Genomic DNA, 27,507 nt, shown 5'->3' on the forward strand with positions numbered 1-27,507 from the left:
AGGAAAGACAGATGAAAAGAAACAAAAAATTATACTAGTTTTGTTTTCATTAAGTTGTGTTGTCATAAAACATTTGATAGAGCGTGAAGGGGGTTACATACACCTCTATTTTAAGAGAGCATTCTTAGAAGAGACAAATAAAAGGTGTTTTCTCTTGAGGATTAAAAAAAATGGATTTGAGAAACGTCTTTCTCCTGTTTGTGAGAAAGTACAGAGCGTTTTCCTGGGCAGTCTGGGTTTTGGCAGGCTTTGGCCTGCACCTGGCTCAGCAGTGGGGTTCAGGTCTGACAGTGCACCCTCAGCTCCCCCTCTTTGGCTCTTTGCCACTCCCCCATGGGCTGGGAAAGGTCAGCATTTGTGCTGTAGCTTTTGCCTAATAACTGCCTGAGTTCTGTCCTTTTTCTGCTCTGTCTGCTAAGGAGAATTTTATTTCAGCAAAAAGCAGAATGAAAATGTAAAAATACTTGAATCAGAGAATACCATCTGGTTTTGTGTGGTCTGCTGATCATTTATTTGATCTGCCTCCTTTGTTTTTACTTTTCAGCTCTTCAAACTTTGCCTGAAGCTCATAGAGATAAGTCAGGGGAGCCATGCCTTTTCTGATTAAATTAAACAAGTCAGAAGTCCAGAAAAACAATGATCTATTTCTGAACACTCTTCTTGTCGTACACAGGTTTTACCTCCTCCAAGATCCTGAGGTTTCTCAGATTTAAAAAATTTGAATAATTAAGGATAATTTATGGGAATATAATCTGATTGGTATTAAATTATATTTCTCCCCTCCTTGCCTTGTTGCTACAGTGCTGTTAGCAGGAGAAAACTTCAGGAATTTAGGATTTTGCTGTTGTTCAGAAGAGAACTCTGTCCCTTGCAGCAAGCAAAGCACTCACATGCAAAGACCAGTGAGAAGGGCCAGAAGTATGTGTGTAATCAGTTTGGAATAAGTGATATCTGAAAGTCCATTAAATTAAAAAAAATAAAAATAAAAATTACTCTTTTGGGCTGGCAAATAAGTTTGCTATTCTTTATTCTCCCCCTCTCCCATTTTTTCCACTGCCACACCTGAAGAGTCAGGCTCTCCTATCAATACAATGAAGTATTCCCACTTAGAGATACTGGGTTTTCTCAGCGTTTCAGTATTTTTTTTCCAACTCCCCATATGATAGACTATAGAGAAAAATCAGGGAAAAAAATCCTTCTCTCTGAGCAGTCATTCCTGACTCTCAGCATTCAATATCCTCCCATTCAGGAAATGTGTTACATTCTGGACACCTGATAACGTGCTGTTTATTCCTCGGTGCTTTAAGACCTCTTCATAGTTTCCTCAACCTTTGAAATGTTGCTAATGAATTCCTGAATGCCATGTCATCCAGAAATACATGGCACAGCATGTACTGGAGTTACTAGGGGTGGGTGTTCCTAAACTCAAATGATTCAGAAAATGAGGAGAAAATTATGTTTTGACGTTCCTCTTGTGTATGTAAAAGATTTTTAAAAGCTTTGTCTTCGTAGAAAGGTACAGAAAATGAGTCCAAAGTATCCAGCAAAGCTGACATTTCTTACTTTTGAGACCATTTGTACCTGTTACATGTAATGAGAGAGAAGTTTACTAAGGGAGAGTAGGTAACAATGGATGGAATTGTCCTGCAAAGTGTTTGTCTGCTGGGATTCCTCCACACTTTATTGCCTCACCTACATGTGGTCCAGGAGGTGTTCACCAACCTTAATAGGAAGCCATTTACAGGTTCTTTATTTTTGCAAGGTTCAGAGTATTCTTGTAACCTTGGCCTTATATTTTTGTGCACCAGGATGGCCCAAGTTCTGCAGTTACCTAGAGATACATCTGTGAAAATAGAGCAGGCTGAGATCAAAAGGCAGAATGGATGATGAGTGGTTGGGGTGACTCTCTTACCCCAACCCTTCTCACCACTACCCAATGTTAGACCTTTACAGTGCTTTCTGAGGGTGGTCAAATGTAGGCATTGACTGCATTTCAGTAACCAGTGATTATAACAACAGTCTTGGAATGAGTAATGGCTTTATTTTTCTAAGATCAGAAATCAGAATGTCAGTTTTCCATCTGGTAAAAGAAAGGAGGGGGTTCAAATATGGGTGTTCTTCTGTCACTCCAAATGAGTTCCTGCTGCAGAGAGAGGTTATTTACTATTTTCTACTATTTTAGTAATGTTTTCCACAGTTCCTTAAAAAAAAATCCAGAACCATAACAAACAGCTGCTCTGAACAGCAGCCTTTTTAGGCAAGCAAGTAAATCTTCAGATTTAGTCAGTATTTAATGTTTGAAAGATCACTTTGCTGGCTTAATGAAATTGTCAGTTTTATTAAGGCATCCAAATAAAATAAAAGCAAAGGGTTGGAGTTCTGTTGCCATGTGCAATAGTTCTGTTGGGTGGCACAGCATGGGGAGACAAGAACAGACTGGTTAGTCTTTAGAATAACAGTAGATCTCTCCACAACTATGATTCAAGAAAGGGGGCTTTTGCATTCAATTTAAGAATTTTGTTCATGATTTAAAATTTACCATTCCAGAAAATGTCTAGGAAGAAAATTACTTCCTAGCAAACGTGATGTATTTTGTTTCCCATTGTGGGACTTCAGGGAAAATGAATGCATGTGGGACCCTGATCCTTCTTTCTTTCTTGCCTCATGCCTGCCACATACATCTTTTTACTGCAGTCACAGAGCCCATGTGCTTCTCCAGGACGTGTCAGTTCACAGAGTATAAGTTTATTATTATTGATGAGAACTTTATGCACTTTAGATATGAGTGCAGTGTTAGTAAAAAGATTTAAACCCTTTTCTTTCTTTACGAGTAGTCTGTGAGGAGTCAGAAGTAGCAGACAATGGTTTCAAAAAAATTATCTCCTTGTGGCTGTTAAAACTGGTTGGTGGTGCCAAGAAATTCCAGTCTCTAAATGGTGTTTGGAACTATTCATCTGCTTTTTATCTCTGTGACTCTTGAATGAAGTAGGGCTTTTTATTCCTCTCTGCTCTCCTGCAGAAATATTTTGTCTTCCTTGAATGTTCAATTTGGACAGATGTCTTAATTCTTTCAACTATTCCACGAGAGGAAACGCCTCCCAACATCTTAGATTCATATGAATGGTCTTGAAAAGTGAGAATATTCAGAAGGAAACTCCATTTCTCAATTACCAGAATACTCCACCATCACCTCCCTGTTCCCCCAGGTCCCCTGCCATACCTCAGGATTGGGAACTGAGCTTGCAGAGTACTCACCACAACTGAATTTCCAAATAAATATCAGAGATATGAGCAGCAGCAATTTTTAGAGGTCTTGAAATCGACAATGTTTCTTTAATTATTTTTTTCCCTTTCTATTGACTGAGAAATTTGACACAGATATTAGGAGATATTGGAAGTCATCTCAATACTTCAGAGATACATTAACTGCAGATTTAAATAAAGTTGATAGCAAGCTATATTTTTATCAGTAGAATCTCTGGACATATATTTAAAAGGAGGTTTTGTTTCAGTGCTGCATAATAAACTCAAAATAAGAGACAGCAAATATAGACTAAGAACCATGACTAGTGTACAGTGTAATTTTAGTGCATAGGTCAATTACTATGTGTAAAAGTAGTAGCAAAGTAATAATTTAAACAGTAAAGCTGTGAAAAGGGAAAATGAGAAAAGTAAGACATCTGCTAGCTAAACAAATAGAGAAAAATAGAGTTCGTTCCTTTATGCTTTGTCAAAATATGCTTAATTAAAATGAAGCATTTAATTGTAGTTCTGTAACAAGAAAATAGTGTTGCAGCAATAATTTCACAGTCAAGGTTTGATGGAATTGAAAATACTCCCAGGTTTTGTATAAGCCTATTTGTATTCTCTTTGCAAATTGGTACTGTATCTTGGGAATTCTTGATGCCCTGAGACCAAATGTTAAAAAGAGAAATATTTCATATGCAACCCCAAAGGAATCAGCAACTGTATAAATATTATCGGTCTTTTGCAGCACAGGATATATAGATTGCTCTTCTAACTTCAACACTGAAACCTGAGTGCATTTTACCATGGAATTTATGGGTGGCTGCTTTTATCAATTGCTCAATTCAATTTCCTCGTTAGCCAGTAGTTCCTCTAATTTGAGTGACCTTTTTCATTTGTTTCTTAAAGAGACATTTTAATCTAATCCTCAGATGTCACTTGGTTTTCAAAGATATTGCAAAGGCACATATAAAATGTTCGGATCTCTGAGCAAGAATTTTTGTGAGATTATCTGAATGATTTCCAGGTCTGAACCCTGAATGTGCCCTGGGCAATTGCCATTGCCTTGCACATATCCCCTGGCTTGTTTGTCTGTGCTGATGCAATAGTGATATAGAATTGTAGGATAAACCTATATGCCCTCAAGCAAATGGTTTGTAGTTTGAAACTGTGGGAATGAATAGGGACTGGGAATATAGGTGTGAGAGCTCCAGAAGCCTTTTTCATGTCAGGGTATGTAGTTGCTGATCCCCTGGGGAAGCTGAAAGAACTTTCTTTCCCTTGAATCGTGGTGGTGGAGGGAAAGCCAGCCCTCAGCCTGTCCCTGCCTGGCAGAGCTTCCTGCCATCCCCAGCACTCCTCTGGGACCAGTGTGTTGTGCTCCCTGTTGGATACTGAGAATGATCCTCTTTCCCTTTCTTCCCCCACAGTGTCCCAGCTGAGCTGGAAGTGTGAAACGACTGCCAACAAAGCACTGTTTTCTTTTCACTGCTGTTTACCAGTGTGTCTGCTGGCACTTTGGGTTCTCTAGGGGGAATGCTGGCAGATGAGGATCTTCCAGCATCTCTCTACTCCAGTTTCTGCTGTCCTGCCATATTACAGTGCTTGAAAGAAAGTCACATTTGAGTGGCAAAATTGAGCTGGTTATACTTTGTAGACGCTTTTGGAAGTTCAGTCAGTGTGAAGATGGTTTCTGGTATAACAGACCTGAGTTAACCCACAGCATTTGCCTAGAAGAAATTTGAGGCAAACTTCTGTGTTTTTCAGCTTGAAATTGCCCTTCTTTACATTTTGAATGCCTGAAACACTTTGCTTTTCCCCTTTCTTTCTAGTTCCAAAGGCCACATGATTACTCACCTCCTTTTCGATTTGGAACGGTCCCAAATGGAAGCACTGAGAGGAATATCAGAAACAACTACCCTGATATGCACCTTTACATGACGAAGTTTAATCAGAAAGGAGTTGAAGATGCCTTGGTCAGCTTGAAAACTGGGTGAGCTTTTTCCCCTGAATTTTAAAGAATACTGTAGACTTGGCAGAAACTGAGAAATACTTTCAACTGCAAAAAATTTCAACTGCACTATACAGATATCAGAAAGGAAAACGATTGCCTGTGATTTGTATGGCTATTTTAAAATTACTTGGAGGCCTCAATGTCCTATGTAAAATAGTTTCAAAGGGCAGAATTAGTGCTTCTCAGATTTGAAGACAGATGATCCAGATGGACCTGAGTTTGGCTGGAGGCTCACAGAACGTGTTTTGTATAGTTCCTTGTTATCTTTGCAGTGCTGTCTAATCCTGCCTCTGACAATCTCAGTAAGTATTCTGGCAAATATTAATGTCCTTCTTTCTCAAGATCTGAGATTTAGACTTGAGTGCCATCCATCCTTTACTCTCTCTGAAGTAGCCCATTCTGCCTGGTTGGACAAAGAGACTGAATTTTCATTCTTAATCCTCCAAAGGTATGAGAGTGACTCACTACTCACATCAGTATTCATCTGGGTGACAGGAATGTGTGAGCTCTAGTAGTTTTTTCTAAAGGCTTGATAGTAACATGTGCATTTTTGTTAATAATACCGTAATCATAATTTATCAATATACTTTATTTAGGTTTCATTTTGAAATGAGAAGACTAAGTTACTGTGGTGGGTTTAAGTACATCTACTCCAGTGGATGTTACAAGGAACATCTCTCCTGCTATTATTTATGGTGATGACAGGACACATTTCTTCCTACACTAAAATAACCTGTTACTTTTGGTCCTTTTTGGGGAACTGCCTATCATTTTAATTTTTACTTTCATTCTCCCAAACCTGTATTTCTTATGCAAAACACCTTGAAATCCCCAAGTCTTTTCTTAGAGTGAAGATTCCTTTCTTTAAAAAGTTACCCTTCCAGCTGTTTCCTTCACTGTTGTCTCCATGCTGCTGCCTGGATTCTCTCTGTCCTCATTTCTCAGGGTATTCTCAACTGGCACTTCCCAGGTGTGGTTTGTCCCATCCTAGGACAGACATGTAACACAGCGTGAGATCAGCCTTGCCCAGCATCTTCCAGACTGGAGCTCCTGCTCTGACTGAGCCCATGCAAGTTACATTTCCTGGGTGACAGCTAAATTATGCATTAGAGGTAGTCAGCTGAATGCTGCCATTCCTGCTGTGAATTTTTAAAGAAGGAGCTGTCCTTGATTTCAGCCATTGCCGGGGCTGGTTCTGTTGGGTGGATGGTTTATCTGGGGGATGTGTACTTGTACTTTTCCCCAGCCATTTGTGCTACTGAAAGCCCTGAAAAACTGCTGTTAGCTTTAAAATCAGGCCAACCTGCCAGACACTTAAGCATGAAAATGAGGGAGGGGGGGGATACCTGACTGCAGGGTTGTTCAGGACATCCACTAAAACTCAGGCTGGCTGCTCCTGTGCCAGCTGCTGCTCTCCCTCAAAAGCTTTGCTCCTTCTGATGGCATAAACTATTCATTTTTTATAGATTTCTTTTTCCCTGCTGAAGTTGCTTTCCTCTTCTAAGTGGTTGCTCAGTGTGAAGGCCCCCAGGTGTGTACCTTGCTCCCCTTGACTGATATTCCTGCAGCAGATGGTACAAATCAGCTGCCACATGAGTGTTTTCTGGATCAATATAAGTAACTGCCACACACAGCTGTGCTCCTTAGGATTGTGTCTGGTGGCATCTACAGAAGGATTGAACAGTATGGCATCGGCTGCTTTCAGACCTGTATTCTTCAAAACCATCATTTTTCACTTTTTATTCCAATTTTTCTGTTCTGTTCCTCAGTATAGGTTGCTGTGGCTTCTTCCTTTCCCCCTGATGAATTATTTGACCAGATTCCTTCTCTCTCTGTGTAAAGTTTGTCCTTTCATCTTTAACTAGACCTGACTGAGCTTCCCCCCTCCCTGGCTTACTTTATCCCTTCATCCCATGATTTCTAGTACATCTTGTCCCATGGAGTCTGTGTTGCTGTGGCTTTTTTGAGGATGACCTGTCTGTTCTTCCTCAAACTCAAGCAAATGTATAGTTTCTATTTTCCTCTTCAGTACCTGTGTTCTGCTCACCTTATTACAACTGTTTTGTGTCTTTTTTCATCTTTATCTCTTTCCAAATCTATTCCTGTATTTTTATTTATTTATTTATTTTTCATTCTGATCACTGGGGATAGAACAAGTGACTTTTCTTATGTGTGGTAAAGCTTGCTGCTACTGCACAGCTTTTTGAAGATGAACTACCTGATAATTACAGTCATGATGTATAGACCAGAGAAGGACTTGCAAAGATTATCTGGTTGATAACTGCTGCCGTGAGGTAAAATAAATTGTATCTGTGTTCTTCCTGAAAAGTGTTTGTGTAACCTGTATGTATTTCCAATCTCAGTTTTAAAACTACTTTTTCTTGGTTGAAGACATGAGATTTAGTCCCCTTTAGTTCCTTTTATATAATGTTTGATTCTAATTTTAAGGTGGAGCAAAAAATACCAGCAATGAGGCAATACTTAAAGACTGAATAATGCTACACATCTTGCCCCTGAGCTAAATAGAATGAAATTGTAAGTAGTGTCTTGTCACAGTTCAGTCTGGTTTTGCTGTATCTCAAACTCTTAAATCTTTTAATCAGCTTTAATTAGCATTAGCATCTTGAGATGTGTTGGGAATATCTTGATCTCTGAGGCCATTGTGTTTAAAACATAATGTTACTGAGTTGAACTGGAAGAAGAAAGTGGGAAAACAACACACATAAAGTTTCAGATGCAGAGATTTCTGAAAACAAATAGAACCAAAACTTTTTTGTTTTGTTTTGGTTTGGTTTGTTTTTTTTTTTTTATCTCATGTTCTCTCAAGAAGCGGAAAATCAGCTGCTTCAGTCCAGTTCTTAACACGGCCAGGAAAAACCTCAGGGGCAGAAATACGAATAGAAATGTGCATAAAATAAATGGTTTCCCTGCCTCTATTTCCTGGTCTGCTCTAAGGGTTAGACAGGTCTTGTGCTGGAGTATTGCTGTTCACAGAGAGATGAGTGTGCGCACAGCTGTATCTGGGTAGCTTGGAGAACATACCCAGCCCCTTCACCTTTGGGAGGTGAAGTTGGTAGTGTTTCAAAAAATTAATGTACAAGGAAAGTATCTGCTTTTGAGTTTTTTTAATTAGAACAAGCAACTTCACTGCATGGGCAATAGGCTTGGACCTATCTTGTTCAGTTAACATCAGAAATGTTTGAGATCAACAGCTTGGAAATTCTGCAAATCGAAGTGGAAATGAGATTTTTGCTTTAGTCTGACACTGACATTATACCTACTCCTTCAGGGGAATCCCCATGGGGGTGTTCGTTGAATCTTATCCATGAAGGCTTGTTGCTATCACTGGTAAAGGCAAATTTATCTGCTATATTGGTTTTCTCCCTTTCATAAGAAATGAATCTTTGTTTCTGAAAATATCTTTAAAAAATCTGTAAGGTCGCAGTAATATCCATCTCTTGTCACTAGGGTCTTATTTCTGAGATTCAGAGATACAGTTCTCAGAAAGCTCCTGAAACACCATTTGAACAACACCAGAACTTTAATTATTAATTAAATATATCAGTTTGCAACCAGTCCTTTTAAAAGGGAAGATCTTGTAATTGAAGTACTACTTAATAATTTTCAAGATGGCAAAATATTGTCCCTCCTTCAATGTAGTGTAGTACTGAAAGCAGTCATGATCTTACAAGCTTGTCGAAAAACATACTTGTGTTTTTCACTGAATTTCCTGCATTTAAGGGATCAGGTGGCCCACATGTGCTGTGCTACGTGCAGAGCTTGGCATTGCTCCTTAGGCAGGACTGAGCAGCTCAGGAATTCGCTAGGTTTTTGTTCTTTAATGAGAACAGAAATGGCAGTTATTGCCCTGAGCATTATTCAGAAGAGTAAAGTCTGTGAGACATTAGCTAATGTATTCTTGGTGGGTGATGCCCAGCCCTGTTAGAGCCACGGTGGCTCCTCTGAGTTCTTTAGAAGTGTATTGATCAAATACAGTTTTAAAAATGCGTGGCAAGCATTTCTGTCTATGCTTCATTTAATTCATCTACATTTTGAGAATCCTCTCTCCCAGAAAGGCAGATCCTATTGATTTTGCTTCTTGAAGAGAGAATAAGTCCCCAAATAGGAAGTTGCTGATTATTGTGTTATGTTTACAGTGGCTCTTTGGGTTTGTTTGTTTGTTTGCCTGGCTGTATTTTTCCTGAAGAGACTATAATAAAAGAGTACTATCTTCTTGCAGGCAAAACCACCTCTCCCATTGCAATTCTCTGGTGTGGGTAGTATGAGCTCATAGCTGTTGAGTTTGCATGCAGTGTTTCTCTGCGTATGAGTGATTTGCTGCTGTAAAACTGTCAAGAGGAGAAATTGCAACAGCAGTAAACTGGAAATGCATTTCATGTTCTCACCTTTGCCCCAGCACATCTACAGTGGCATATAGTCTGGGATTTAACTGCTAATGGCTGAGAGGAGGAAAATTTAATTGGGAAAGGCTTTTTTTAGTCTCGGGATAAAATGGGAGATGTTCACTAGCCTGCTGCCCATCACTTCATCTCAAGGAACCTGCAGCAAGGAAGCCCTGGTGTTCCACAGGGAAGCAGCCCCTTGTAGAGCTGCTTAATAAAACAATTTTTATTTCCAGCCCCAGCTGTGGCTGTATATTCAGGGATTTGATTCTAACTACTTGGGACTTCATCCGCCTTCCTGTTAAAGGTACAATGCTTAGGACTTTATACACACATGGAGTTTAATTCCTGATTCCTAGTTATCTCTGACATGCTGGTGGAATGATGAAACTTCTTGGAATGGGTGGTGCTGTGGTGGCAGCACATCTGCACTGCCAGAGCCACGACAGATACAACCTCACATGTGGGGGGTCATCACATGTGTGATTTTATATCCACACAAGTAATGAGCTGTGCCCTGAGGAGCTGCTCTGGGCCTGCAGGGTGTCCTGAGCTGGCACCACTCGGAGAGGGACACATGATGATTCCATTCCTCAGCATCCTTTCATGGCAAATGCCAGCAGAAACACCTGGAAACGTCTGGGCAGTGCAAATGGCATGAGGAGTTATTTCCTCTCTGCAAGCCCTCTCTCTTGAGTGAAAACAATATGATTATTAGCATGTTTTATAGTATCCTGTGGCACTAAGCAGACAAAGTGCAAGAGAAGACCCCAGAAGGCCCCAACGGCCTTTTAACCCTCCATCTCTGAGTTTATTGGCCTGAATTGGATTTTTGTTGTGCTCACAGTGATTATAAATTGTATCCAATTCACAGCTTCACACACTCTGTTATTTGCTGAACAAATACAACCAGGTCAGAGGCTGCCCTGGCAGCTTGTGCTGTGTGGCACAGGCATAACCAGGAGGCAAAAATCCCTGTTTCTGTCAACTGGAACAGGGTTCAGATTGTGCCCAGCAGGTCCTTCTGTTAATTAGGTCTGCCAATTAAAGTGGTGATGTGCCTAAAGTTAAAAACAAACCCGACCTGTCTTTTAGGCAGCCAGCTCACATCTCCACTTCAATGCAAAACTTATTTCAATATTTTCAATTTATTTTTCCAGGAAAATTGCCATCAAAATTTTCACCAAAGGGAAACCTTCCCAGTTTTTGTTCTTACTGTGGTTCATACCTTTTCACCTTAAATGAGGAGGGAAAGCTGTGAGAGAAGTTGTCTGAAATAAAAATTACATGTGTTTTTTTTTTCATTAAAAGCACAAATTATTCTTATGGGCAGATAATAATGGCTAACAACCAGAACTCACAGAAGTGTTAAGCACATATAGAATGTCAAACTTTTAAACTAGTGGCTCAATATTTTTTGACTGTCTGATTGACAACACCTTGCAGTATTTGTAATTGAGAATATTCACACATAGACTTTTAATGTTATCGTACACAGAGCAATTCTTTCACCAATTTTAAAGAATTTACCAGAGGTGTTTGACTCTGAAGAGTGTTTGAGAGAGGAAGAAAAAGTTCAGTGGGCAGCATGAGATGTTTGTAGTCATAGTGGCTTATTGCTTGCAACCCCCCTGGATGCCTGTTATGATACATGAATAGAGAAACTGTGCTGGAGACAGCTTTAGCACAAGCACTGCTTTATGCAGCTAAATTTTAAAATAATATGTCCAATAATATTATATCCAGCTATCAGTCTAAAACATGATGTTTTCCTCCTTTCACATGGGCTACTTGTCAGAGCTCCCTATTCTGAGCCTGCTTGGGTTTTGTGCTTCTCCCAAGCTTTAAAAACAGGATTTAAAAATCAAATGCAGCAGCTGAAATAGCCCCTTCTTAACTGGGTGATCTTAGCTCATGTTTTTAAGATGTCACTGAAACAGCAGCCTGTAGTTGAAATATGTCCTGATCTTAATGAAGAGGGAATGATGTTCTCCTCTTTCAAAGTGTGAAGGCTTTCTTTGGGGATACTCAAAATTTAAACACCAATTTAACTATTGAATCTGAAACTTGTGTGTTTCACTTGTCATTGGAGAAGTATTTTCCTAAGTCTGCATCTGTTGTTACTGCAACAAAGTTTATAAACTAAGATAGGAATTAGCCTTTTTTTTTTTTTTTAAGAGGAAAGTGCTGATGAATCTGACTTACATCTCTAAGTGTTTCATTAAGGAGAAATGTTTAAGAAAATTACTGTCCATATTTTCATCAGATCCATAGGATAGTAATTTAAAAGATGTTTGTCAGACCCTGAAAGGGCAACTATGGCAGGGTTGGATCAAGACTTGATGATCTCAGAGGTCCTTTCCAACCTGACTGATTCTATGATTCTATGAATTGTGCCAGGTGGTCATTTTTTTAAGGGGGTGGTGAATCCAAAACATGAATCAGAGAATCATAGAATATTCTGAGTTGGAATGGACTCACAATGACATAAGGTGAAAAATTAATATTTCAGATAATTCACTGTCAATGGTACTTATAACTAATGATCAGGAATATAAAATAGCTTAGAGGACTGATTTATCCACCTCCTGGATTGCACTATTTCCGTACAAAGGCACTCACTGGACCATTTTTCTGGATATAACTTTTGGACATTTTTGGATGCTGACGCTCAGAAGAATTAATTTCTGCAACTGGTCTGAAAGACAAAATAAAAAAATTCAATAGAGCTGTGAGACAGGACTATGGGAACTCCTTAGAAAAAAGTGGAACTGAACTTTGATTTAAAAACAGTCAAATGAAACCTAAAACTGAGCTGGACTGTGTCTGAAGCACTGATGAGTTCAGGCAGCTTTTGCCATAAATCATATATGGAGTATCATCTTTTATGCCTGCACGCCTTCTGTCTCATAGCTGGAGTGGAAATACCTTCAGAAATTGTTGTTCTGTAGTACTGACAAGTGGAAATAACCACAACTGTCAGCCACTTAAGATATTTTTGTTTGAGTAAAAGTGGCCATCAGTTGGTCTCTCCTCTTTGCACTCTCCTCTCTCTCTCAGTCTCTCCCTGTGTCTTTTCTCTGTAAAGTTGAGCAGTGATTGATGGAATATTGCATTTGTGGAGTTAAACTTACATAGTTACCATCTGGAGATCAGATGTTGCAAATACCAAATTAAACAAGCTCAGAAAAGAACAGAAGGAATTGGTGGAAGGTAATTTGGAGCTGTTCAACCTGATGGGGTTAATACAGCCTGGAGCACATGAAATGCCCATTTGTCTAAAGCCCGAAAGATCTGTTCAGGGACAGTAGCATCCATGCCTGCCTTCTTTCTTTTATTCCCCCTCTCTATTGTTTGCAATAATCTTCTGCCATAGGTTATTAGGTCCTAAGTCTAAGCCAGTGAGGATCTGCTGCCCACATAGGGGTATTCCTCACCATATATATTTGGGGGGAAACATCTAAGTCAAAGAGCACTGAACAGAGATCCAGAACTACCTGGGAGAGCAAAACATTTGCTTTTCTCCAGAATGTCTACTTATCCCTGTCAATTTTGACAGTAAGTGCTAAATTATTGTACAAATATAAATGCACTTTCCTTAAAACCATAGGAAGGAGTAAATAATGTAACAATTTCCTTCCTGACCTGTAAAAAAAGAAATCTCTGCTAAACAGTTTTGACCCATTCAGTATTTTCTCTCCTGGTTGAGCAGGTTCAGACAACTTCTGCAATCAATGACTTCATTTAGTTTGGCATCAGATGGCTGGGGTAACTTCATTTCGATTTAAATTATGATGCTTACTGTTGTACTTCAATCTAATATTTGTTTCAATGTTCATGCTAATGTTCATTTTGGCATTGCAGTGGATGTTACAGCTGTAGCCACCCAAGCTGAGAATTGGGGAGCTGGTTTGCAACTGGGCAACTGCTGCCTGTGCTGAAAGGCCACGGAGAAATGAAAACATTTAAATTTGCTGTTCCATTTAAAATATTTTTTTCAGAGGATCAGTTCTAAAATCTAATAGCTTAAAAGAAATGTGTGCCTGGATGAGCACAATTTTTCTGCTTTTGCTGCTGGTGTTACTGCTGGAGTGAGCAGAGTGCAGGGTTTGCACACAAAGCGCCACCAAGCTGGCAGCACAGAGATAGACTCCACTTGTGGCAGGATTTTCTGGCATAAGTTTTTCTGATGGCTGATCCCTGTTTCCTCATAACTTACTGTCCTTTCAGGAAATGCAGTTATTCTCATATTCTTGTAATTACATTTTCAGGAATTTCTTCATGGCCATAAAATAAATCCATTGCTTCTTTTCCTGTTTTTTTTTTTTTTTTTTTTTTGAGGTTATCTCATGTGTTTGTATTACCATTTTTAGGTAATGCAGTTATCTATCTATTATCTGTAAATATTACAAAGTACCTGGAAATTAAATGAACAGGTGGAAGTAGCTGTGTCTCATCTAACCCCTCTTTTGAGAAACTATTCTAAGTTTTAGTATTAATTGGATTTGGGGTTGAGATCAGCTGCTTGGTGAGCTGTGCTGAATTTATCCTTTATTATGCTATTGTAACTGGGACAAAACCTTTAATCTAAAAATATATTCCCCCTACTCGGCTCTTCAGATTTTTGTGTTTTGATAAACTGATGCGTTGCAAAAAACTTGTTGGCTTGGCTTCTGAGACGTGAAGTGGGACACTCTTCCATTGTATAAATTAATCATAAAGGCAAACTAAATTTTCCATTATTTTGTTGCTAAGGGAAATGTTGGAGGGACTGGGAAGGTGGATGGACAGAGGGAATGGGAGCTCCTGTGAGGGAGGAGGGTGAGTGTTCCTGTTCAGGTGACCACAGCCAAGTGATGGAGGAGAGTTAACAGTGGGTTTTGTGGCAGCTGGGATTGCCCTGACAGGAGGTGCAGCCTCCACAATCTCTCACTGTGGTGTTAATGTCTGTCAGAACTCGCTCTTTCAAATTTTATGTCTCCATTTTCTGTGTGAAGATCGAAGTGAGGACAGAGCTGGGAGAAGAGTTGGAAGCTCATTCCCTGCTCACAAGTTCATCATGTAACTGGGTTATACTTTGCTAAGCTGTGTTGTTGCAGGGGGCTGGTTGCTGAATTTTCCCCTAATGAATTTGCAGTGTCAAGATGTCAAGAAATCCATTCAGTGCACGTGAAGTTCAGTTCTACGTGGAGCTATTTGAATATGTACTAAAAGAGAAAGTCGCTGCTGGTGAGGAAATGCATCAGATAACCTGAAATGCATTTTAGTAAAATCCAGGCCAAAGAAATCAACAGTTCTTCATGCTAAAGGTTAAATATGTGCTTCTCTTGCTGCAGCAGTATCAAAGTATCACTTTAGAGAGCTTTCATCTTCAGAGCAGTGTCCTTTCCCTTTGGTTGCTGCGTCATTCCATGGTGACCTTTCAGCACTGCATCCCCTGGACACAGAGACACACAAATGACCCTGTGTCCCTCACTGTGCACTCTTGACATACTTTCTTTTATCTCTTCTGTGGAGAAAGAAGGGATAAAATATAAATTCGTAATGTAAATCCATCATATTTTAAACCCAGTATTTTTGCACTTGCTGCCTTCCCAGCAACACTATTGATGATCTCTAAAATATGTGCTTATGTTTAATCCAGTCTTAAGTTGGATACCTTTTTTTTTTGGCTTGATACCAAATTATAAATGCTACTTTAAGGGTCATGTAAGGCAACGCAATTTATTTTTAAAAGAAAAAAAAAAAAACCTGAAAAGTAGTGGAGATTTTTGCAGAATGTTTTTAAAATAAGCTGTGTTTCTCCAAAACTAAATGATGATGGGGTTAAAGAGGGGAAGTGATGATAAAAATGTTGTTTGAGTATTCACAGGCTTCCAGTCTGATATTTGCAATAAGACAGTAATTTCAAATATTGTTCTTTCAAGAGACACAAATGGAGTCTTATTAAGCAGATATGACACCTGCTATGTAATAATCTTTGTAGTCTCTTTTGCATTTATTTACAACCAGATTTGAGGAGTGACATCTCTCAGTTTAAGACACCCAGGCAAATTTCAAAAATGGGTCTGATTTCATTTACTACCTTTCCTCAGAATAAAATTTATGTAATTCATAATGAATAATTTTTCTTAAATATGCAGTTGACCTTTAAATTTTCAGAACAAGCCCCAGAAGGTGTATATTTGAGTTGCAAGATACTCTTAATCAAAAATAATGTAGAAGAGTCATTGTGATACAGCTGTTTGCTGCCAAATGCAGTGCAAGCACATTGCTATGATGATGCACTTCTGTGTTACGTTCATCCTGGTTTGTGTAAGCCAAATCTGTGTTGGTAACAATACCCAGCTTTTGTCTGGCCATGAAAAGAACATATTTGGGGTGTTAGAAAACACAAAGAAATGAGAGTGAGGAAAAATTGATTCTAAAGTTAATGTCCTGGATCTGACAGATGAATACTGCACCAAACAGTACCACTTTAGCAAGAAATTAATTCTGCTGTGGATATTTTATGTTTGAATTTACTGCAGCACTTGAAAACTGGAAAGCAACTTCAGTCATGCTCCAGTTTCTCTGATCCTCAAGGGAAACACAATATTATTTGTTCCATACACTCCAATGCTGGACAGCGAAATAGAAGGGGAATAAACAGGCCTACACTGAACATACCTCTCCTTTTCCAAGTATTGTGACACAGAGCACAGCAGGACACAAAGTAACTGAAAGAGATGGATTTCTAAAGTGCTGGATTGCTGCTTATGGGTCCAGAACTGCTGAGCACATTGGCATTTTAGAGTTTTCCTTCTCATTCCCTCAAGAAAACAAAATCGCTGAAGGATTATGCAGTTGGTTAAGGAAGCAAAGGAACATTTTCCAACTGAGTTATACTTCAGTTGCTGAGGAATAAGTCACTAATAAAGGAGCATTTTCCTAATCCTTCTTTTCAGTTTCCATCATAGGAATTTGAGAAATAAAGATATGGAAAATTATAGGGAACTGTTTTCAGCTTTTCTGAAATTGCTTTTCTGTACCTTTTCCTTTAACTTTAATTTTCTTTACACAGGCATTTTTGAATGTGTGCAGCAATGCTTGAGAATGGGTTTTTGCAATAGCTATTCTGATATTTCAACTCTTATCCTTCTTGATGACTCATAAATGTTTAGGTACAAGACTGTCCACATTTGTTTTTCACAGATCTCCCACTTCAAATTATTACATTCACTGATGCTCTTTTTTGTTTTTCTAGGACTATTCCAATTCATAATTTTATAACACCTGATGTTCTCCTATGCTGTGGGAGCTAAAATTCTCCCCACCCCCTTTCCTCTTGGTGCTTGCTACGTGATGAAAGGCATTTGCCTTTGTAGTCACTCTTATGTAAATATTCCTAACTGTTTATTGTTCCTCCTAGCCAGGATTATTGCAGGAGTTCTGAGGAAGTTTGCAAACCTGCCCGTTGCTCAGATGAGTCATAGCACTGTGGTCCTGTTCCTCTGCACTGGCTGAAAGTGCCTGGCGTTTTTGATGAGTTCATGGCAGTTATAAACCTTGTCTCTTGCTGCATCCCAGTCCTGATAGTTCTCCTTCAGCTTTCTACTAATTCTTACCAGTTTATTTAAACCTACACAGTGTGACAAAGCTTTTCACTCCCCGAAGTGGCTGCACTGAAGTGACAAGTTAATTGGTTCATTTGTACGTGACTAAGGTTTGCAGGAGGCTCTGAGCCTCCCTGGGTGTGGGTGCTGTGCTGCCTGGGAGCTGTTCTGCAGGGAGGATGTAACTCCAGCACAGAGTGGTCAGCGCTCAGAGCACTGCAAAGCTTCTCACATGTGCAGCACAGTTCAGTTTTGCTGCCACAAGAACAAGGAACAGGGAGAGCTGGAGGTCCAGGCTTGCCAGTCCTGCCTGGAGGATGACAAGACAAGGATGGGCTTCTGTGTCCAGCAGTCCCTGCCGTGCTCACAGCCCGGCTCCTCCACCAGAGCCAAGCAAAACAACAGCTGTGCCTTTCCCCACACAGACATAGCAGGAAGGAAAGTCCTCTCTGTTCCCAGCAGCCTTCTGGCCCATGCCTTCCTCCAGAGCTGATGCTCGCTGCCAGCTCTGCAAACAACTCAGAAAGGGTCACATTTTGGGACTTGCCCAGATTTTGCTGTCTTCGTTTTTGGAAACGCTTACTGAAAAATGTTTGAAGTTATCTGAAAGTTCTTAAAAATTTGGAGTGTCAGGAATTCACCTCCTGGTTATGGAGGAGTTGGGTGCCCTAACATCTGAGAACTTCAGTTGGGGCTTGTTACTCCCTGCCCACGCTGCAGGGGTACAGCATGTTCTGAAGCTTTGCAGGAACAGTACTTCTGTAATCAGCTCATGATGAAGAGATAATTGAACCTTGAGAGGCCATAAGATTTATGTTGGAAATGGGGAATATATATTCTGAATATGAGTTTGTATTTGTAGATACCAAGACTTTTTTCAGGGCAATCAACTTTTTGATTTATAGTTCAGACATTGGGCAGCAACTCATAGAAGAACCCTCAGCTCTCAGCATCTGTCAGGAAAGTGCCTCAGGTTTTTAAACTGATTTGCCTAATGAGATTTATTGTGACCTAATAGAAATAGTATAGAAAAAGCCCTCAAAAGTAAAGCCTTCAGCATCATCAGAACCTGCTCTCCTCATTGTACCCACTGCAGTGATGCCCAGACTCCTGGGAAACAGGGGATGTGGTTCCACAGCGAGTGAGTGAAACTGTGATTGAACATTGTCTTTCTGTCCCAAGGTTTGACTAACGTTTAGTGACTCAGGAGGCAAACTGCCTGTTTGAGTGTGATTTCTGAGGTAGCACAAAGCTTTTGCCCTGGAGCCTTTAGCAAAGAGATCTGTTTCCTTTGTATTTCTGACTGAGACTGTTTTGACAGAAGAATAGCTACCTCTTTATGTTTTCTCTGTGTTTGCCAGCATGTGTTTTATGTGCTTACATTGCAAAACTATAAATCCCAGAATAAACAGATGACAAATTCCAGAGTGTGTTTTAACTGAGGCTGGCTGGTGGCAGCAATGTCTGCACCCATTACCTCCCCATCCCTTGCCTGAGCCATAGGCACCCACCAGGAGGGGAAGTGTCCTTCCTTCCCACAGGTAACTGCAGAGGTCTCAAAGCATGAGCTTGAATTGTATTGATTTGGGTAATTGTCTGCTGCAGATCAGAGAAGTTACAAGTATCTCAAGGATACAGCAAGTGGGTTTGTGGGTTTTTTTCCCCTTGTGAGCCTACCCCAAGAACATAGATTTTTGTTTTTGCTCTCTACACAAGCAAAGATTGTCTCTGAAGTGCTGAATCAAAGCCCATCATTTATAAAACTCTGATCTGGTGTTGAGAACTGCAGGCTTGGGCAGTGCCCTGGGGCCCTCTTGGATACCTCCAGTTTAGTTACCCCAGAGCCACGTAGCCATCCATGTTTCATTTTGGGATTGGATTTGTGGCACCATCTAACAGGTGTTTAGTGATTGTTTTCTGCATGTTAAATTATCCCATTTAAAGGAAGGAGGGAGGCAGACTTTTAGCATTTGTGAAGCTAGTCTGCTTTTTAAGCTGAGGATTGTACCAAATGAGCTTTAGGGAAGAGTGGAAAAGCAAAAGAAGTGATGGCCAGACTATTTCTTTTAATGGTTGCGTGAGCCACCTGTACTTCTCTAAATGAACTACTTCACTAAATTCCAATTTGGTGACTTGAATGGTGAGTGTTGGGATAAATATCTTTGAAGGCAAGCAATAAAGTGCAGTAAGTAGTGACAGGAATTTCACTTTTCACTTTTTCATGACAGCAGACAAAAATCCAACAACTTCATTCTCTCCTGGTATTCCTCTTGGTTTTACATGAGATGGACAGGGATATTTTTTACTGCCACATTTTTGATACCTGATTTAGAGTTCTGCAAAGGATAGGATTCTGTATGAATCTGTTGGTTGGTTATTTATGAACAAACATTGCATTATGATGCACATGAAAATTTGTTGGTTTTTTTTTCTTCTTTTCTGTGATATGTTTAGGTTTTGCTCTGTTCTGTGGTTATAAATGAAAAGTTTTATCAACATAAACTGATTTAAGATAGTATGATTCCAAAACTTCACAGTAACAGAATTCAAAGCTGGGGCATACTGGTATAATGTAATTGAAGTTGATGCTCTTGTACCTGTTTGTACCACAATACATTTATTTTTATGATTTCCTTGCCACAAAGACAGGCCCTAACTGTTTCTGAGCAGTATTCTGCCAGCCTTTGTCAGCTGCATCCCATCAGAAGGAGTCAGCAGTGCTCCACAGCAATGCACTGGGGCTCTCCAGGGGCAGTGCTGGCAGTGCCTGGAGCTGCAGAGCCACTGAGGGTGACAGGGAAGACTCCACCTGCACCATCCTGGGAGGCCCATGGTGTAGCTGTGTTCTCCCTGCTCCTCTGGCCTCCTGTGGGATGGACAAAAGTGTTGAAAATGGAGAGTGTGTTACTGGGGGATGTGATGACTTTGGGCTGAGACCCAAATAGCTTCTTTCTATTGCCTTTCTAATCTGCTGGTCCTGTGCAAGTGGTAGAAATCACAGAGGTTTTGGCTGCAGAGGAGGACAGTAATGCAAAATAAAGTCAAGTTTTTATCTTTTTAAAGATTGCACATGAATTTCTGCCAGTATAGGAATGAATCTTTTCTTTGACTGGGATCTGCTGCTGGCAAGTGATTGTCCTTCCAAATGGCCTCCTCTTCTTATAGGTGTATTTTCATTGGTGAAATAGCCATGCACCAGCCTTCTAACTCTTGCTTTTACAGTGCTTCTGAAAAGGTATCCTGAAGGACACTACCTCTTCTCCCTTCCTTCCTGAATTTGTGTTCCTGTCTTTTGTTGTGTTCCCTGTATTTTTAGAGAACGGGATTATCCCATTCTTACATTATTAGGTAGATGGACTGAAAGGCTGGAACTTTTTCACAAGTTCCTTTGTTCCTGCTGTGCTCCAGATACACAAATAATAAGTTTGGAACTGCAAATCTTAAAGAAATGTTTTATATAATTTTTAAGCAGGATTTAGATAGCTGTATTGAGTATGCTCCAGTACCGGAGCATATTGAATACATTGAATATGGTTTGTCTTATCAGGGACTTAACCTCCACCTTCACTGTTTATTTTTGGAAAGAGATGTAAAATAAGGGCACGTGTGTAAAGACTGGTGAACTCACGTTTTCAATCTCATTCAGCAGTTTAAATAAACTAATTGGTTATTGTTGTTTCAAATCTAAATTATCTATTGTAATTTCTGTTGGTTTGGGAGACCATTTTGCATCTCAATATATTTATTACTCATTTTGAGAACACAGATAGAAAGATAACAGGGCAAGACGTTTTGTGGCTTGGTTTCTCCTGCTCGGTATTTTTTTAACAGCATCCCTTAAAATAGAAATGCAAAACTACGTGTCCTACTTTCCCCTCACTAAAATAGATGCCTTTTGTTAATTTTAGATACAGCAGAGCAGGATATGTAATTAATGATATCAAAGAATCCATATGATATTCAACAGGGTCTTAACATCAAGGACAAAAGAGGTCTGACAACAGCTGTCCCTAATGATTTGGTTTGTAAAATGTTTTCTTTTATTTCAGGAAGCTGGATGCTTTCATCTACGATGCAGCAGTGCTGAATTACAAGGCTGGAAGAGACGAAGGCTGCAAACTTGTCACAATAGGGAGCGGATACATCTTTGCCACTACCGGCTACGGAATTGCACTTCAGAAAGGATCACCTTGGAAGAGACAAATCGATCTGGCCCTCCTTCAGTTTGTGGGAGATGGTAGGCACCAACCTTCTTTCCTCTCTTTTCTTTCTCTCTGTATGCACAGTTCATTCAGTTTAAGTAGCTCTGAGCCTTTTTAGTACTGTTCTCTTGCAGTCTTAAAAAAAAAAAAGTAGTAAAACAAACGAGTAAAATTACTTCTTGATGCTGAGACAGGAATTCTCTTCCACTCTGTTCTAACCCACCTCACTGCCAAGGACATCTGCATCTATTTTTCAGACAGTGTTTTCATATACATCACAGATTAAAGCTGGTCTTAATGTTAGGGAGCATTTATAAATTTATTATTTTGCCTCTGAACAAACCCTGAAGAGTTTTTCTTTGGTAGATGAGTTATCTTTCTACATGACCATTTTGCTATTAAAAAGTGTTTAGCTCAGTTGTGGACTGATGTGAGTGATCCCTCACATAGGATGGATTCATTTAAACTTCTGGTAAAAGAATATCTGTGAAATTGAATTAGATTGACTGGTTTCATTGAATTTCAAACAACTATTTTTCATTCTAACACAAAATAGAAGCATTGTAGGTCCTCTTGGCACTTCTGCCCTGCAGAAGAAAACTTACTGCACATCTTTGATATATTTGTAAACAGTAATGATGACTCAGTCTCCACAGAGGGCTTGAACTCCTTTCTGATTGTAGAAATAGTTGTTTGGCGCAGGGAAACTTCAAGCCTTTCATATGTGTAAGCAAATAGAAATATGGTGATTAAAAAAAATTGTATGTTATGACTGACTAAGATCTTTTATCAGGTTGGAATATGGTATGTGTTACATAATCTTTTTTTTTTTTCCCTACATAAATACATGTGTTGACTTTACATTTTTCTGTCAGTGAAAGAGAGGGCTTTATTGAAAAATAAATATGGACTTAAGGTCAGCAGTGGCATGTTGTTGAGACTAAGAATGGCAAATTTCAGTGTAACAGGAATGGTAGAGTGCAGGGCCTGTTCCATAAAAAACAACATTCATTTTCATACTGCAGGCAACAAGGGTGTTAGTCTTCCAGCGCATGGATTTTATTCCTCTTATAATGCTAAACAACTGGAAGAGGTGTAACCATCCTGGCTGATGCATCTTGTCTGGTACACATATAGAGATATTAGTGACATCATTATTGATCTGTTGGATTTAGAGAGGCTAATGAGGAAACATTGCTTACTTGGGTGAAGGAATGGATAGATGACCTGCAATGGCTACATTTCAAGCATTCACATACTCTTGTGCTAAACAGTTGCAATTCATTGGCTAAAATATTTGATTTATTTTTCTATTTAGAAAATTTCTTTCTTTTTGTGTAGTATATTAAGAATTATTAGGTTTTATAATCCCAACCCGTTTTTAGATGGGCAGGTTGAATCAGAGATATTGGCTTATTTGTCCCATACTAAAGAAGAAAAAGCTTCTGTATCCTGAAGAAGAATCTGAGCTGATTTTTTTCACTGTGGGCTGACCCCTCTAGGTGTTGCCAGAGCATCACTCAGGTTTTCCTTCTTTTCACTTTGTATTTCCTTCATGCTTCATCTTTCATCATTTTTGATGCTTCTCATCCAACAAAAAGAAATTAAATCACAGGAAAGAAAATAAATGAAATAGAAGGGAAAGCAATTGAAGCTATTTAAGAAAAACCTCATCAGAATACCAAAGGTGCTGCATTTTTATGCATCACTTTGTCTCTGAATACCGGGGAGAAAACAGAGTGAATGGGAAGAAATCGTGAAAAATCTTATCCTGTATTTACACTTTGACCTGTGGACTTACTTAGCATACAAATGCTTATATCTTTAACCCATTTTTAGTAGCTGAAAACAATACAAATGAATTATTTATGAAACTCAGTATTAAAACCTTTCTATGAATAATTTATAGAATAGCAATAGATACAGTGGACACCCAGGTGAATAAAACCTTGTCACGAAATATCTGCTCCCTTGTTCATCTTGCTCAGATATTACTTCAGGAGATAAGCAAGTGCTTTGAAGCACAAACCATGGGGATTGTGAGTGTGTTGATGGCATTTTTTAAGTAGCTTTAGAAGCTGCTCTGAACAACCCATGAATGTTAAAATGCTAATTTTCTCTTGTAAAGGACTCCTAAAGTTGTTCAGAAAATGGTGTGGGCACTATTAACAAGAACAGCAGTTGGACATATGTGATGTGTAGGAATTATTGTAGGCATGCTTCTAGTCCCAGAAACCTTTGCTACCTTGTCTCACTTCACTGTGTCACAGGTCTAGATGATAATTTTCGGGAAAAAAACACCCCCAACAACCAAACAGATGCAGGAAAAGAAGAAAAAGAAACAACACCCCCCCCCCAAAGAATGAAATTTCTTCTACTGATTTACAAAGTACATTGCAGGTGAACTGGAATAAAACACCAAGAAATTAAATGTAAAGAGTAATTGCCTGGAACTAGCATGACCTGATTTTGTAATCTACGTCCAACTGCAGTAGTTCGATGGATAATCTTTTTAGCTATGAATTTACATAACTCTGTTTTGGTGAACTAGAAGGGATGAACTCGGAGTTCAGACCAACATCACTTTGCTATATCACTAAAAATCTCTTTGAAGTTATCTAGACTAAAAGCAAGTATGGTTGGGGGGAAGTTTCATCTTAAGATGATACTCCTGGGAAAGCCTCAGAGGAGCCTGGATGAGGTTGTTTAAGTAAATAGGCAAACACAAATGAAGGCAGAAATACTTCTTCCACATGTAGAGCCTCTGCAGAATATATTATTCTCTTAGACTAAGCCTATAAAACAGCAAAGCCCCTGGTATTATTGAATTACTATTCAGTGTATGTAATAGAGCATCCATCACAGTATGGAATAATTTCAATGAATGATTATAAATGTAATGAGTTTCATAACTCTAAGGAAAAATATCCTAATGAGTTCAACAAACACAATTTCTTTATATGTATATTATGTTAATAAGAGGAGAAAACCTTTTGGATTATACTAGATTATACTTGGATAAAACAAAGAGATTTTTTATCTCATTGCACCTGCAAGAAATCATGATCTCATCTCTGTTTTACATTTACCCAGTACTGAGATGGCCTTTTGAAATGGATTTTAGAGCTTCCAATTTCCTCTGCGTGTGTCTTTCTCGTGTGATTTTTCTGATTTGATTTTTCCTTCCTGCTCCTATATCATTCTCCTATCCAAGCCAGATCACTTACACATCGAAATGAAATTTTTGTACAGTGGATAGAAACCTTTTCCCTCTTCCTTGCTGTTGTAAAACATTCGACTGAAGAATTAATGATTTGTTCATGATGGGGCATCTTTTCATACTTCTCAAAGTGTGATGCTTTTTCTGCGTTAAAGCCAATGACTTTGAACCCTCTTTTTAATCTTGTTGGCACTGGAAAAAAAATGAAGTAAATACAGAGGGATGTAGGTTTGTGTTAGGGATAACTTCAAGCTTAGGATGGATGGTTTATATGTGTCTGCACGAGCAGTGTTCTGCTCCTGAGGATCCTTCTACTGAGTGGACAAATTATACTGACAATTAGCAATCACACTGTGAAAGCAGCTCTGAAGTCTCAGTGGAAGGAAGCAGGCTACAGGATGCCAAATTTGTTCCTCTAACAAAGAGGAAAAGAGAGTAAAGGAGAATGGGAATGAGTTGCTGAGGAATTGACAATTTAATTGTCTCAAAAATATAATTATCCTCAAAAGGTTTCATCCCTTGGTCTGTGCAAGTTCATATACATATCCCAGTTCATGGGAAGCTGAGGTCAGTATGCATTTGTTAGTACAAGATTAATTGCTTTGGAACACTGAATCTTTTTAATAGAAAGAGTTAGGAGTTGCTTTTTCTTGTATAAAGGATCTGAGTGAAGTGAATTTCTGGCTTTGTTCATCTTACTACCTGTGCAGCACATCTCATTATCTACAAAAGCTTCGAGCTGATGATTAGCATCTGCAGCTTTGTTTGAAGTAGTTGATCACTGGGATGATTCTCTGAAGCACAGTGGTGGTTATGCTTCCTTTTCTTGGCTTGCTGGGGTCACAAGACAAAGCTTCCATTGTTTTTTAGCAGAGAAATAACAACACTTCTACTGAGACACAGAAGACAATTTCTCAATCTTCAGTTGAGAAACAGAAGCACCCAGGAGTTCAAAAGCAACCAATATGATGCGGCTGCTAAGAAACAGCACCGTCATTTTGTTTGGATCTTCCGCCCACAGCCCCAGGAATGTGTCAGAACAGAAATGTTGAGCGCTGAGGGATCACATGGGACATGCTTTGGTTTCTTTTATCAACCTCTGTAGGAGCAGCTGGGCAGGCTGACGTCCCCAGCACCCAGAGTGTTACCCTGGCAGCTGCCAGCCGCTGGTGGCACATGACTTACCATGCCATGGTGCAGGAAAGGCTCAGGCACACAGTGAGTCTGTAACACTTGGGAAGGCACCCATGTCCCTCCAGCCTTCTGCAGCAGCAACCCTTGGCCAGCTCTCTGAAGGCCCAGGTATTGCTAATGCTCCTCTGGCTTGGGCTGAATGTGCCATTTAAAGCAGAAGAGTACTTTTCTAAAAATATCCTTTGTTTCTGAAACCCATGGCATCTTTGGGATTTGGAGTAGAACCACTGGTGCCTGGTAGTTGAGGAGAATTTAGCTTTCTCTTTTTCTCTGTCTTTTTTATCTTCTCTCACTCTTTTTCTCATCTTTCTTCCCCCCCCCCCCCCCCGCCCCCTTTTATTTTTTCATTTGTAAGAAAGTGAGATTATTGAACTCCAAAATGACAAAGCTGCCTCAGGATTAAGAGAGTAAGAGGGGTTCAGATTGTGCATGGGATGGAGAGAAAGACAGCAAGAAGCCTTTAGATATGAGGTATGCAGTAGAGTAGAGGGATAAAACACTTGTGACAGCATAAATGGGTGGAAAATGCTGGGTAAAGAGAGAAGTTTTGGGGAGGAGTGGGAGAATATCAACAGCTGGCTGGGTTATGCATCTACTCGTGTGAGGTATTTGTAATGTATTGCACTACCTGAAGATTAAGAGCTCAGTTCAAAAGACAGTGTGGGTGGAGAGCTCCAGGAAAAGAGGGCAGATGACATAGCTATATTAAGCCCTTAACCCCTAGATCTGCAAACTTTAAAGCAAGAAGAGACACGGGGATGTAAAGAGGAAAACTGGTTCTGGTTTGAGTTTCCACAGAGTCTGTTATCCCCTTCCTAATAACTTTCAGTTCTGGTTAATCTTTCTGTGCTTTTAGGAGAGCATAATACACTGAGAATTGTTTTCCCTGGGTGGATAATTTTTCCCACTCCTTAGGGGTAATAGGTAACTGTGTAAATGAGATTTGCCCCCCTACATCTGGAAGAGGAAAGCTCTTTGCTATTTTTTTTTGTATTTTAGCATAAGCCTTCCAAATCTCTGCCTAGATTATAAGGAAGTGTAGCAGAGTGACTCACATGGGCTGTTAAAGCCCAAGAAGGAAATACGTATGTGATTATAAGGACATATTTTCGGTGCGTGCTGCTCAGGCAGAAGACACCCACAATCACAGTGATTTTCTGTTTATATATTTAGTGTCCTCCTTAAGCAGTGGGTGGAACAAATGTGACTGAAGAGTGTGAGTGTATAAGTGGAGGGCGTTTGTGTAGCTGAACAAGAGTTAGAGGGATTGTAATATTGAAAGTCGTGCTTAGCAGTTCTGTTAATTCATCCTTAACTAATGGGGACACGCAGAGTGAAGTCATTAACTCACAGTAAGTTTATTGCTGTCAGTCATCTGTGTTCCTCTTGCTATTTTTACAGGGGGAAATAACTCAGAAAATGAGAGTAAGAGAGATTGTTTTGGGGGATCCAGGCTGAATTTGATAAGTTTCTGTGTTTTTATTTAGTCTCTTCTCTGGAAACATTCTGTATGGATCATATAATTGGCATTGATGAGCTTATTGAACCAAATGCACATCAACCCATTTGGCTGCTGACTCCTCTATTCAGGGTGAAGACCTTTTTATTTTGGGTCCCCAGGTGATGGGGTATT

At 39.5% G+C, this 27,507-nt stretch overlaps 1 protein-coding gene across 4 annotated transcripts in view; it reads left to right on the forward strand.

Moving 5' to 3' along the window:
- GRIN2A (glutamate ionotropic receptor NMDA type subunit 2A) overlaps positions 1 to 27,507 on the forward strand; it is a 171,421-nt gene that overhangs the window by 124,047 nt on the left and 19,867 nt on the right. For all 4 annotated transcript variants that reach the window (XM_051792228.1, XM_051792319.1, XM_051792393.1 and 1 more), the window contains exons 10-11: positions 5,079 to 5,239; positions 21,308 to 21,495. In XM_051792228.1, the coding sequence (XP_051648188.1) occupies positions 5,079 to 5,239; positions 21,308 to 21,495 (349 nt within the window). The remainder of the gene's footprint in view (positions 1 to 5,078; positions 5,240 to 21,307; positions 21,496 to 27,507) is intronic.

The sequence above is a fragment of the Manacus candei genome, unplaced genomic scaffold (genome assembly GCF_025592945.1).
Source record: "Manacus candei isolate 608988 ecotype Guabito, Panama unplaced genomic scaffold, ASM2559294v1 h1tg000002l, whole genome shotgun sequence".
Classification (NCBI taxonomy): Eukaryota; Metazoa; Chordata; class Aves; order Passeriformes; family Pipridae; genus Manacus; species Manacus candei.